At 27.4% G+C, this 15,039-nt stretch overlaps 1 protein-coding gene across 4 annotated transcripts in view; it reads left to right on the plus strand.

The window, feature by feature from the left end:
* The window catches only part of LOC123265777 (amphiphysin), a 71,030-nt gene that overhangs the window by 37,805 nt on the left and 18,186 nt on the right, over nucleotides 1-15,039 (plus strand). For all 4 annotated transcript variants that reach the window (XM_044729675.1, XM_044729676.1, XM_044729677.1 and 1 more), the window contains one exon: nucleotides 12,769-12,904. In XM_044729675.1, the coding sequence (XP_044585610.1) occupies nucleotides 12,769-12,904 (136 nt within the window). The remainder of the gene's footprint in view (nucleotides 1-12,768; nucleotides 12,905-15,039) is intronic.

Raw genomic sequence — 15,039 nt, forward strand, 5'->3', positions numbered from 1 at the left:
GTTTGGATGAAAGTGCAATTTTTGAGCTGCGTGCGCATGATGTCCCAAAAAAGCGATATGATGAAGTTCGCCATCAAATATAATTAAAAAAATAGATTTCTTTTACTGCAGTAAAAGTCATGATTAAGTTAGCTCATATACAGGGTAGTCGCAAAGTATCCATGGAAACGCTGTTATATTTTCAAATTAGATAGAAATACTATTTAATATATTATTCAAATTTATAATCAATCCTAAAAAATGGGCAGGTAAATATTTTACTTTTTATTTAACTTAGTAATAATTTATTTTTAATTATTTTTTTTTTAAATAATCATAATTTCATAAATTAAAATTTTTGAACTAAAGTATAAATATTGTAGTAAGGTAAAAGCCCTAGTAGCTGCTCATGTACCAGTACATGTTCACTCCATCTATTTGTATATCTATATGTGTGAATATAGATATACAAATACATGGAGTGAGCATGTACTGGTACATGAGCAGCTACTGGGGCTCTTATCTTACCTATAATATTTAGGTATCTTTTTATTAAGTTCATAATTTTTTAATACAAGCTTAATCATTTTGTTTATCGAATTTAGTAATTATATCCATATTTTTTTAAATTTATATTACAGACCTTTTTAATTTGTAAGTCTTTTAATTCATGTAATTAATATTATTTTTGAAAAAATATTAATTAAAGAGATATTATCACTAGGTTAAATAATAAATAATGAACTATTTTATAAGAAACATATATTTTAAATAAATAATTAAAATATTTTATAGTTATCAATTTTAAATTATTGATACTTTGCAACTCCAAAATTAGTTGATTCAGAAAAATCTTAAATAATATTGAATTAAATTTATATGATAATTAATGATTTTATATTTATACGGTATAGCTAAATTTTTACTATAATATAACCTTTTTGATTGTTTTTAACATTTTTCTTCGATCATCTTTGCATATTTTTTCTTCAAAATTTTTTTTCTTATGCCAAAGAAGTATAACTTCTGACTCGTGTACATAAGTACACACACACCATTTTTTTCTTTAAAACTTATCTTATGGTTGGTAAAATTGCGTCTTTAATTTGATCTATCAAACATTTACGGAATGATGATTTTATTGATTATAAGAATTTCAATTTCTGCCAGTTTTTGGTAGACGAGCTGTATTAGTCCGTGTAATAGAACTAACGGTGGTTTGATTAAAAATTAAGTGTGATTTTTCACTGATCATTTAAGAATTTATTGTTTGGTATAACTATTAATTATATCGAAATCTACCTTCCAATTCAATTATTCTATCAATAACTTTATTGTCGCCATGAGTCTCGTAGTTAATAAATGTAACTAATATTTCATAGTAACGAAAATAAGCTCTGATTAAACAGAAGTATTTAAAGTATTGAACTATTAATATTTCAATCTTGTTCAAATTCTACCTCTTATGAAAGTTCAGTACATGAAGAATCCTTTTTGATCCTTTTGTTTTTTTTTTTGGGAAGTAAATAACATCTTACATTGCATTTGAATATAAATGCCACATGGTTAGCTGATGCGAACTATAGGCACCGCCATATTGGCTTTGGCTGCTCTGACGAGCGCCTTTCACTTTATCCCTACTCCGCGGCCGACCGTCACGCGACATGCAACACACAGACGAAAAAGTTTGAGACGATGTAATAAAAGTTTCACTTTAAAAAATGATAAAATTAATGATGGCTTGGATTATTAAAAAAAACTTAGGACTTTATATCTTACTGATTAACTTGAACAATTTCAAATCAGAAATAAATTAGATGTATATTCTTAAGTGCGCAACTATTAAGTTTTTAACGAAATTTTTATATTTCCTATAGAACTATTAGTCATATTTATCAACCGATGGCATTTCTAAATGTTATTTATTCTTTTTTTTAAATTTCAACGCAAATTTCTTGATAATTTTCTTGTAATTTATCGATACTATGTGTTGATGGTAAAATTTAATGCAAAATTTTTATAGTATATTTATGATGTAATTTAGAGTATTCAATAGTCTTACGATTACTTTTTAGCAATTTATTTGTTATTTTTATCTATGCATAAAAATACAGTGTAAGCATCTGAAGAAAAACATATTAATACCATATAGTTATAATCTTTTAACTATTAAAAAAAATTTATGATATATGAAATTATTCTGAAGGCAGTATATAATGAGTTGATTTGTAAATTGTTGATTATTGTGATACATTTTATATTTTCCAACTAAGTGATATTACTATCGATAGAGTTTAACATATCAATGGGGTTTAAAACAATCATACTTTATTTCTTCTTTAAAATCGTCCTATAAAACTAATGACCAAATAAATTTATTTCTCAATAACAAACAAAACTTAAAAATAAGTTAGTCAATTAAATTTTGAAACACGACAGATGAGTTCAAATGACTTTGAAGAAACTATTTTTATTTCAAACACTATTTGTTGAAACTTAAAACTAAGTTATGTTTTTTAGAAATTTTAAAAACTATGATTGATCAAAATTAAAAAAAAAAAAGAAACCCTTCATTCGGATAAATTTTTTGTTATATTTAATTTATTCTTCTCTAAAATTAATAATATTTTATAAAATAACCACAACCATACCCAGATAAACAAAAAGTCAAAATTGATTTAAAGAAACTATTTATTAAGTATTATACAATGAAATATTCTTCATTCAATTCAAAAGTGATGCTTAGATAAAAAAATTTACATTTTTATTTATTATCTTAACCTTAAAACGGTTAACACCCACAACAATTTTTTGTTTGGTGTAGTCTTTCGACATCTAATACATCATTTTCCAATCTATACATGTATAGTGGGACAACCTATGACAAATAATTGGTTTTTCTAAAGTTATCTTACATCTAATAAAAGAAACGGTCATTTTATTATTTTTTATTATTATTTTATTATTAATTTATCGTTTATAATTATTATTAATTAATTTATCTATTAACAATCATTAATATTATCAACAATAATAATCTGATATAATTGATATAATTTGACATAAGTTTTTTTGAAACTAGTTAAAAACATTAATTTTTAATTTTCAAATATTATTAATAGTTTTTGAAAATTTAATTTAAATAATTTGTTTAAATATAATCACGAACAATTAGTTATAGACCGGTGTTCTAACTGCTAGCTCTGACTTCACGCGAAAAGAGAGATATATGTGACACAAGCCAACGCTTGGGCCTCTCTATCGTTTGTTTGATCGTGCCTCTCTATCGTTTGTTGCGCGCTCTCGCTTGCACGCACAGGCTCAGGCGGAACGTTACATTTTTTCGTTAATTAATTATTTGTTTAAACAAATGAAAAAAAATTTTTAAAAAAAAGTTCTCCACACGATAGGATATCTTTACGATTCATTAAATTTGGAATCGATTGATACTTACCCGTGTAAAAAAAAATTGTCCCAAAAATGTCCCAAGCTTGGGGCATCCAAACGTGACACAATTTGGGACAATTTTGGGACATATTAGAAATAAACAGAAATTTTAAAATAGTGCATTTAAGTGATTTTTCGTAAATTTTACGTATTTTTTTTAAGATTTTCAGAGAACGTCGTCAATTTTATGACAATTTTACTACAATTTTAAACGTTTATTAAATGATTTAAGAAAAAATAATTTATTTTTGCACAGCTGTAAATTTGTCTAGAAATTGATGGATAAAACATTTATTGACCATTTTTGGGACAATTTAAGGACAATTTTGGGATAATTTTAGAACATTTTTAGGACATTTTCGGAACATTATTTGGACATTTCAAAAATATTTGTAGAACTTTTTTTAAATATTTTTAAGACAATTTTGAACGTTTTTCAAATGATTTTAAGAAAGATAATTTATTATTGCACGATGATAGATTTATCGTAAGATTAATGGATGAAAATTTTTAGGACAATTTTGGAACATTTTTAGGACAATTTTTGGACATTTTTGGGACAATTTTCGGAACATTTTTGGGAGGTTTTTAATATAAATATTTAATATAAATATTTTTAGGACAATTTTGAACGTTTTTCAAATAATTTTAAGAAAGACAATTGTTCTTTGCACGGTTGCAGATACATCATAAAATTAATGAATGAAAAATTTTAGGACATTTTTGGGACATTTTCGAACTATTTTTTGGACATTTTCAAAACATTTTTCGGACGTTATTAATTATTTTTAGGACAATTTTGAACGTTTTTCAAATGATTTTAAGAAAGACAATTGTTTTTTTCACGGTTGCAGATACATCATAAAATAAATGAATGAAAAATGTTCAGACAATTTAGGGACAGTTTTAGGACATTTTCGGAACATTTTTTGGACGTTTTTGAATATTTTTAGGACAATTTTGAACGTTTTTCAAATCATTTTAAGAAAGACAATTGTTTTTTGCTCGGTTGTAGATGCATCATAAAATTAATGAATGAAAAATTTTAGGACAATTTTGGGACAATTTCAGGACATTTTTAGGACAGTTTTAGGACATTTTAAAAATATTTTTAGGACATTCTATAAATTTTTTGAGGACAATTTGAAACGTTTTTCAAATGATTTTGAGACAATTGATTTTTGCACGGATGTTGATACATCCTAAAATTAATGAATGAACAATTTTAGGACATTTTTGGGACAATTTTAGGACATTTTTTGGACCTTTACAAAACATTTTAAAAATATTTTTAGGACAATTTTGAACGTTTTTCAAATGATTTTAAAAGAGACAATTGTTTTTTGCACGGTTGTAGATACATCATACAATTTATGGATACAAAATTTTAGGACAATTTTGGGACAGTTTTAGGACATTTTCAAAACATTTTTTAGACTTTTTTAAATATTTTTAGGACAATTTTGAACGTTTTTCAAATAATTTTAAGAGAGACAATTGTTTTTTGCAAGGTTGTAGATACATCATACAATTTATGGATACAAAATTTTAGGACAATTTTCGGACTTTTTGGGATAATTTTAGGACATTTTTTGGACATTTTCAAAACATTTTTTGGTCTTTTTTAAATATTTTTAGGACAATTTTGAACGTTTGTCAAATGATTTTAAGAAGGACAATTGTTTTTTGCACGGTTGCAGATACATCATAAAATTAATGAATGATAAATTTTAGGACAATTTTAGGACATTTTCGGAACATTTTCGGAGCATTTTTTGGACGTTTTTAAATATTTTTAGTACAATTTTGAACGTTTTTCAAATGATTTTAAGAAAGACCATTGTTTTTTGCACGGTTGCAGATATATCATAAAATTAATGAATGAAAAATTTTAGGTCAATTTGAAACATTTTTGGGACAATTTTAGGACATTTTCAAAACATTTTTTGGACGTTTTTAAATATTTTTAGGACAATTTTGAATTTTGAATTGTCCTAAAAATAGTTAAAAAATGTTCAAAAAATTTTTTGAAAATCTCAGAAAAGTCCAAAAAATGTTTTGAAAATATCCAAAAAATGTCCTTAAATTGTCCCAAAATCTTTCATTCATTAATTTTATGATGTATCTGCAACCGTGCAAAAAACAATTGTCTTTCTTAAAATCATTTGAAAAACGTTCAAAATTGTCCTAAAAATAATCAAAAACGACCAAAAAATGTTTTGAAAATGTCCAAAAAATGTTCTGAAAATGTCCCGAAAATGTCCTAAAATTGTCCCATAAATGTCCTCAAAATGTTCCAAAATTGTCCCAAAATTGTCCTAAAAATTTTCATCCATTAATCTTACGATAAATCTATAATCGTGCAATAATAAATTGTCTTTCTTAAAATCATTTGACAAACGTTCAAAATTGTCTTAAAAATATTTAAAATAAGTTCTAAAAATATTTTTGAAATGTCCAAATAATGTTCCGAAAATGTCCTAAAATTGTCCCAAAAATGGTCAATAAATGTTTTATCCATCAATTTCTAGAGAAATTTACAGCTGTGCAAAAATAAATTTTTTTTTTGTAAATCATTTAATAAACGTTTAAAATTGTAGTAAAATTGTCATAAAATTGAAGATCTCTGAAAATCTTTTAAAAAATACGTAAAATTGACGAAACATTACTTAAATGCACTACTTTAAAATTTCTGTTTATTTCTAAGATATCCCAAAAATGTCCCAAATTGTGTCACGTTTGGATGTCCCACGCTTGGGACATTTTTGGGACAGTTTTTTTTAACGGGTATATTGTGGAAACAATTTTTTTTTTGTTAATTAATTATTTGTTTAAACAAATGAAAAAAATTTTTCAAAAAAAAGTTTTCCACACGATAGGATATCTTTACGATTCATTAAATTTGGAATCGATCGATACCTATATTGTGGAATCGATTTTTTAAAAGTTAATTAAGACTTAGAAAAAATTACAAAAATAATGAAAAAACGAATTACTCCGAATATCCGAGCGGCCGCTTACTATTGTTATTATCCGCCTCACACTCTTATCCACAGATTCGGTAGAATCTGGCGCCAAGTTCCGTTCAAATCCGTTGTAAACGGAGCGCCAGACTACCGACTGTGTTTACTGTAAGCAGAACGGTATTTCGAGGTTGCAAAATTTTATTTAATTATATGGTTCTCCTTTTTCCAAAATGATATATTATAAAAATAATTTATACTTTATTTTACTGTTATTAATTAATTATAATCAATTATAACACTTAATTCGCTTAAAATTATTAAATTTTATCAGCACAAACTGTAGTAAGCCCAGAAATTTCGATCCTGACTTTTTTTCGGCGGGGAATATCAGCGCCACAGACTAGATAAAATAAAAATGTGTAGTAATCCTTCCTATAGACACGCAACTACAGTAAAAAAAAGTGATTCATAGCTTGCATCTATGGCCGCCAGGGTGCACTGGAATTACATCTACATAAACTGTAGCTTCAAGGGGATAGTTTGCAGTAAAAAATGCAGTCAACACGAGATTTAAGTTGTTATCAATTGTAAATTTTCATTATAATTACAAAAAATACTAAAATCCGAACAAAAACAGTTTCACTGTAAAAAGTCGCGCCAAGTCCACGTTCATAAGACTATTAGGAAAAAAATTTTTTTTTTCTTTACAAAAGATACAAAATAAAAATTAAAAATCCGAGTAACCGATATGATTGTTTATGATTTTCGGAAATTAAAAATTTTATTGTAAATTTAAAAATTAAAAAAAAAATTTTAGAACGTACTTGGTGTGCGTCATTGTGTATTTCAATTTTTTTAAAGTCCTAGTAAATAGATTTTACGAATTTCATTAAAAGTAAAATATTTTGCAACCGCGTACACTAAATACGTTCTAAAATTTTTTTTTTAATTTTTAAATTTACAATAAAATTTTTTTTAATTTCCGAAAATCATAAACAATCATATCGGTTACTCGGATTTTTTAATTTTTTTATTTTGTATCTTTTTGTAAAGAAAAAAAAAAATTTTTTTTCCTAATAGTCTTATGAACGTGGACTTGGCGCGACTTTTTTACAGTGAAACTGTTTTTGTTCGGATTATTATTTCCCCCATCATTCTCCGACAACGGCTGGAGAGGAATGGCGCACGCGCACTTTCTCGGATCCGGACATCGAATCCCCGTAGAGCTCATATTTTTTTAAACTTGTTAGCTGTATATTTGCATTAAAAAAAATAAAAAAAAAAAATTTTTTTTTCGTATCGATTCTTTGTTGCCGGAAAAACATTTTTATGTAAAAAAAATAATTTAATTTTAATTTTAACTATTTTTTAATGCAAAAATTCAAAAAAATGAAAATTATTCATACAATTCGAAAAAAATTTTTTGAGCTTAGCTGATTTTTTTGCTTATAGCAGACAACAATAGCTATAATTAAAAAAAGTAAATCGAATTATTTTTCGCGGAGTTACAGCTATTTGTTTATAAGCGCTTGAGCGGAACCGCGTTTTTTTTCATTAAAAAATTAATATCTCGTAAACTATTGGTCGTAGAGACATCGGGTTTAGCTCATTTTGTTCCTTATTCAATTCTCTAAATTTCATACGCAGCATGTCTCGACTAATTTTGCGTAGTTTCCGAGATATTTTAATTTAAAGCTCAACGCTAAAACGCTATTTTTTAAACAAAAAAAAAGCAACACTTCCAAAAAGCAACACATACACACAAATGTTTAGAATATTTTTCTGAGTATTTAAAAAAAAAAAAATCCAAAATCAGACCATTTTGTCGAAAAGTTGCCAACAAACCCCTATTTATTTCCAGGCCGACTGGACTATTCATCAATTTATAAGACGTTATCACGTCAAAAATTAATTTTTATCTATTATGGCTCCCCGGGTAAAAAAACTAAATATAATTATATGAAATTATAAATGATTACATAAAATTATATATAATTGTATATGATTATATATAATTGAACAAAAACATTATACATGATTACCTGTAGTTATTACAAACGTATCTATTCAATTAAGTCTCTTAGGTAAACAGGTAGTTAATCGGTCTCTCAAACGTTAGGCCCACGGTTCGGTACCCGCACACGTTGAGTTTTTTTAAAGTAGAAATTTCGTTATTAAATAATAATTAACTTAAAACTCGAAAAACTATTTAAGTTGCGTTGATTTTTTTTTAATAGTTGTGCAAAAGTGGGACTTTATCTTATTTTTTTGGGTTTAGCAAATCAAAAATTTAGATATCCTAACACGTTTTTATAAACTGTGCTACTTTACAGTGATTCACATTAACTTTTTAACTTCCCGCTAAGAAAATCGAAGATTTTCAAAAATCGGGAAGTCATTGTTTTCACCCCGTTTTACGAAAGTCAAGTTTTCATCGAATCTCGACGTTTCGAGGTTCTAGGAAGCTTCCCTGACTATTCCCGCGATGGTGTCTGTATGTCTGTATGTATGTATGTATGTATGTATGTATGTATGTATGTATGTATGAGAACCTCTCACAACTTTTGAACGGCTTGACTGATTTGATCGCGGTTGGTGCCATTCGAAAGAGCTCGACTGAACTTAGATTTTCAATATACTTTGGAACGATTCGGTCCAATAGATTTTGAGAAATCGCAAAAAAACTACAAAAAAAAATTTTTTCAAAGGTGGTTTTTTTGGAATAACTTTTAAACGGCTTTACCGATCAATTTCAAAAACTAATAACATCAAAAAACCACGTCGATCGCCGCCAGTCCGGTCAAAATCGGTTGATTCGTTCGTGAGTTATCGTTGACGAAAGAAAACCGAAAAAAGTGTTTTTTCGGAATTACTCCGAAGTTTTTTGCTCTATCAATATAAACTTAAAAATTTTTCATGAAGCTTAAAAAACTGCGTTGAATGCCACCAACCGTGTGAAAATCGGTTCATGCATTCAAAAGTTATTGCGATTTGAAAATTCAAAAAATAGTGTTTTATCAAATTTCTATCAAACTTTTGAGCTCGAAGAGCTCAAAAGCATACAAAAACTATTTTTTGAGCTCGGAGAGCTCGGAGAGCTCGAAGAGCTCTAAAACGTCATCTAGTCTGAAAGTGCAATTTCAAGCGTTTAGGTATAGAATTGGCGGGAAGTTGCAGGGATGGCCTTCAGGGTCAACCGTTTTCCTAATTTTTTTTTTCGAAAGTACACGAAAGATTTGTGTAATCAGAATTTCTGATATAATTAGATTAGCAGTTTGGTTTTCTCTGTTGATGTTTATTCAGTTTTCTCATAATTTTTACTTTTATATTAATGCTAACAAATAAATGTTATAAATTATAAGTTGAAAAAAATAATTGGTTAACTTAATCAGTATCTACAGGCTTGATATTCTGCGGGTATTGATATTGTACGTTTTAACTTTCTCGTACCTTTAAATTAAAGGTCAATAAGATTGAAGTTACAACGATACTTAGTTAAGATGTTGTATATATTTCTGACTATATCTAAAATTCACTAGGTCAAAAAAATTTTTAATTTTACCCATTAATGCATTAACTAACGTTTAAAACAAAACATTGAAAAACAAGATGTAAATGTCGAATTTATGTGTATAGAAATGATAAAGAGTTCAAGACACTGTCCAAAAAAAATAATAATTTTATATAATCCAGTTATAAATCGATTAAACTATTCATTTTATTTTTTACGCTTTTAAAAAAATTTTTTTTTTATTCTTATTGATTGATACTTCATGATTTTTAAAGACGAAATTTCGCTTACACTCATTCATAAAAACTATTGAAGAGCAAATAATGACTAATGAAAATTTTGTAAATCAAATATTCCTTGAAACATTTCGATCTTAATAACGTAAAATAGTTCTCAACTAAGAGTAAGTTGGCCACATACTTATATTTTCTTCGGTTTGTCTATTTTTGAATTTTCTCGGGACCAGGAAATGACTGGGGTGATTTATCGCATACACGTCCTCGCTATACATATGCTACACCACGGTACACGCAATTATACGTATGCTCACATAATATATGTACATTCGATATAAAACATGTATTCCAAAATTCAATTTAATACCAATTAACTGATTTTAGTTATACATAAAAATTCGTTCTTTATGCATAGTTTATCTCTTAAAGTAAACATATAAATAAACAATTGATTATATTGAACTATAAAATGTGATTCGACATTGCTATGTTCTTTTACGAGAACAGGATTTACTAGATAGACAATGAGGCAAATTTTGATATTTCTTCGATGAAACATGAATCAATCATAATATAATAAAATAAACTATACTTGCGTCAACATGTTCAATAAATAAAAAATAAATAATTAAAATTTTGTGTAAAGTGTAATAATTGAAAGAAAAAAAGAGGAAAACTTAGTTTGAGTTTTATATAATAATCAATCAACAAACAAATCGACGGTCTAATTAGCAATTTGTCTCTCCTTCCCGTACTGAAAAAAAATATATGCTGCATATACGGGGGCAAAAAAAAAGTATGTGGCGTATATATTTTATATGTGCGACGTATATGTATTTTTGTCAGCATATATGCGTATATATATTTTTTCAGTGTGGGTTATTTTTTTAAGGGTGATTTTTTAACATTTTGATGTAGTAATAGTCCAATTATAAATTATTTGAATGATTCAAACCAAAATATTTTACTTTTATTAGATATTAATGATATTAAATGGTTTTTTAAAGTGATAATAAATTTTGAACTAATTGTTTTTTTCGTACAAATGGAAGATTCTCTAAAATGGAGTTAGACAATTTTCTAATTAGAACGTCGAAATAGTATATGAGACAATAATTTTTCAAGTATATGAAAAGATAATTAATTTATCGTCATAAATTACTTTTTTGTAAATGATCTTATAATAATAATAATAACAATAATAATAATAATAATAATAATAATAATAATAATATTAATGTATTTTTTTATTTCTTTCCTTTATTTATGGCTCTACCATTTTTTTAAATTTTACGCTTGTTTTCAGCCTTTCCTTTTTAACTTCCCGCTAAGAAAATTGAAAATTTTTAAAAATCGAGAAGTTATTGGTTTTACCCCGTTTTTCGAAAATCGAGTTTTCAACGGATGTTCTGGACGTTTTGAGGTCCTAGGAAGCCTCCCCGAATGTTTCCGCGGTGATGTCCGTATGTCTGTATGTGTGTGTGTGTGTGTGTGTGTGTGTGTGTGTGTGTGTGTGTGTGTGTGTGTGTGTGTGTGTGTGTGTGTGTGTGGCCGTATGTAAACCTCTTATAACTTTTGAACGACTTGACCGATATCATCGCGGTTGGTGCCATTCGAAAGGGCTTGACCAAACTTAGATTATGGATACCATTTAGACCGATTCGAAGCAGTAGATTTTGAGAAATCTCAAAAAAACTACAAAAAAAAATTTTTTGAAATGTGGTTTTTTTGGAATTACTTTTAAATGGCTCTACCGATCAATTTCAAAACCTAATCAGCTCTTAAAATAAAAAAACCACGTCGATCACCGCAAACCCCGTCAAAATCGGTTAATTCGTTCGTGAGTTATCGTTGTCGAAAGAAAACCGAAAAAAGTGTTTTTTCGCAATTACTTCGAAACTCCTGCCTCGATCGATTTAAATTTAAAGATTCTTCATGGGGCTTCAAAAACTGCATCGAATGCCACCAACCGCGTGAAACTCGGTTCATTCATTCAAAAGTTATTGCCGTTTGAAAATTCAAAAAATTGCGTTTTATTAAACTGCTATTAGAGTTTTGAACTCGAAAAGCTCAAAATTACACAAAAATCATATTTTTGAGCTCGAAGAGCTCAAAAATGTAATTTGTAATTTTGAGCGCTTAAGTACAAAATGAGCGGGAAGTTGCAGGGATGGCCTTTAGGGTCAACCGTCATCCTAATTTTTTTTAATTACAATTTTCCTTTACTTAGTGTTTGTTGTTGTTCATATAGACAGGATTATCACATGATCTACTTTGATCTTTCATTCATAAAAATTCATTAAATTTTTTCTCCCAAAATATGATTAGAAACTTTTTTAATCAATAAAAGATCATTATATTTTAGTTTTCCAACCATCATTAATAATTATATTTTTCATCCTAAATTACTCCTAAGAGAAAGGTAAAATAATAAATAAATAAAATTGTTATACGTTTTTTACTAGTAAATAGACAAAAAATTTAGTCTAGATTAATTTAATAAACAATATAATATGCAACAAATTTTATATTCAATGTTTTGAAAATTAAAACTAAAATTGAAATAGTAAATAAGTTGATTCGGAAATATTTCAATCTAATTATAATATATTTTATTGTATTTTTTTAGTTTCTTCAAAACCTTGGCAAAGTAGATAGGACGGCAGATGACATATTTGATGAGCATCTTCAAAACTTTACACGCCAACAGAATGCTGCAAATAGACTTCAAAAAGAATTCAATAATTACATCAGATGTGTTAGGGGTAAGTTATTCAGCATTGCACAATAAATACTTATATTTTATTGTAATTAACAAATTATATCATTCCTCAATAATTGTTATCATATAAACTTATATCGTTAGAGAAGCACTTACATTTAATTACTTGCATTATTTGCAATGTTTTTGTAAAAGAGTACAGAGGTTGTTACACCCGATATAGTTAAATGTTTTACAACGATCGTCATAGAAAAGAAGAGATGATATAATTACGTAATATCTGGTTAGAAGCACCCTTATCTAGTTAAAGTAAGCTTTGTTTCAGTCGTGAAGTAAGATTTCATATCATCAAGTTTCGTATCTGTAAATAAATTGAATAAGCAACAAATTTACACGGAAAAAAGAAAACTCGAAAAATTACAGTATATAATGCAACGTGGCGCTTCGTGATGAAAACTGAAAAAATTACTGTTTCAAATGTAATTATTACAGATTTTATAAAAATTATATTGTAGAATGTAATATTTACATTGAAAGCTGTGAATATTGAATTAAAAAATTGAATTTAGAAAAATGTTATTTCAAACTGTAATTTTTTTAGTTTTGATTTCGACGGGACCGATTTTACATTTTATACTGTAATTTTTCGAGTTTTCTTTTTTCCGTGTATAGGCAGCAAAATGAATATTATAAATTTTTATACCAAATATTTTAACATTACAATTTTATTAAATAAAAAAAAGCTATAAACTTAATTAACATTACTTACTTAGCATTACTTTGATTATATGTAAAAATTATTGTAAACTATTGTAAAGCTGGACTATACTTTTATTACTATTAATTTTAAAATATTTTAGAAGAAAATTTACTATTTATTCATGAAATTTTACAATTTACGATTAGAAAAAATACGATATTACTATTGTAAAAAGTAAGATATTAAAGTTCCTGGTTCTGCCTCTGTATCTTTCCAATAGAACTATAACAAATTTTACAATAGTTGAATTGGAATGTTTCTCAATTAGTGTGAGTGATGGTCGTGCACAGTGCTAGACTCCGAGTTTATGTAAATGTTAAAGGACGTGGGTGCTAGTTTACCTCGGATAGCGTAGAGGGAGAGTCTCTGGCTGCCAACAAGGAGGTCTGGGTTCGATTCCTGGATTGGTACAAAATTTTCCCATTCGTTTTTTCGGTTACTGTACAAGTACTAATTAGTCCATTCTTCTGTCTCTCTCCCTCCCTAAAATTTCTTTTAAAAAACCGACTGTGAATTTTTACAATAGTTGAATTGTAAAGTTCACAAACACATATTGTATAATTTGCTCTGTGGTATTTGATTTTTTAAGTCTCTTGCTAGTCTTGTTTGTTGAGTAAAATTTACAATGGTGGATTGTAAAAATGAAAAAATAAGAAGTGTATAGTCCACCACTACTATTTTATTCAACAAAAATTACAATAGTGAAATAGTAAAAACTCCTTCAATTTTCTTCCCGTGTATTTTACAGTTTAAATTGTGTGACCGGTCATTTTTATAAACTGATAGAGAAATTAACTTGGCTTTAAAAAAAAACATCTTGAACCAATAAGAACATTTTGAAGAATTTCTTTTGATCTTGAATTGAGTAAAGTTTATTTGAATAAAAAAAAAAATTCCTTGATCAAGAACTTTTGTATGTATAGAAACTGCTGTAAAAAATGTTCAAATTATGATTTTCTGAATTTTTTTTTTCTAATTTATTCTATTTTTATTGCTCTTTAAGAAAAAAAATTAGAAAAACGGTAGATCCTGAAAGCCATCCCTGCAACTTCCCGCTAATTTCATACCTACACGGAAAAAAAATCCTATGAAAAATTACAATAGTAACATCGTAATCCAGGACTAGACTTTCAGAAACTTGATTTTTACGATGCTGCCGTCTACAGAATACAATTTGAATTATTGAAAATTACGATATTATTTAGTAAATTTTTTTTCCGCAAGAGCAAGTGAATAAGGACGCATACTATATGTTTTAATAAAAGAGAAACAGAGTCCAGTAGTTTGCGACGCCACCACCGAAAGATGACCAACTACTGTATGGAGGGTCTTATTATGTGACTGAACAGAAATTTACATACTCCTTACGATAGTGTAAGGGGATAAACCTTGGACTTCTGGCGGAGAGGACACCGGGT

This window comes from Cotesia glomerata, linkage group LG5, assembly GCF_020080835.1.
Source record: "Cotesia glomerata isolate CgM1 linkage group LG5, MPM_Cglom_v2.3, whole genome shotgun sequence".
Lineage (NCBI taxonomy): Eukaryota > Metazoa > Arthropoda > Insecta > Hymenoptera > Braconidae > Cotesia > Cotesia glomerata.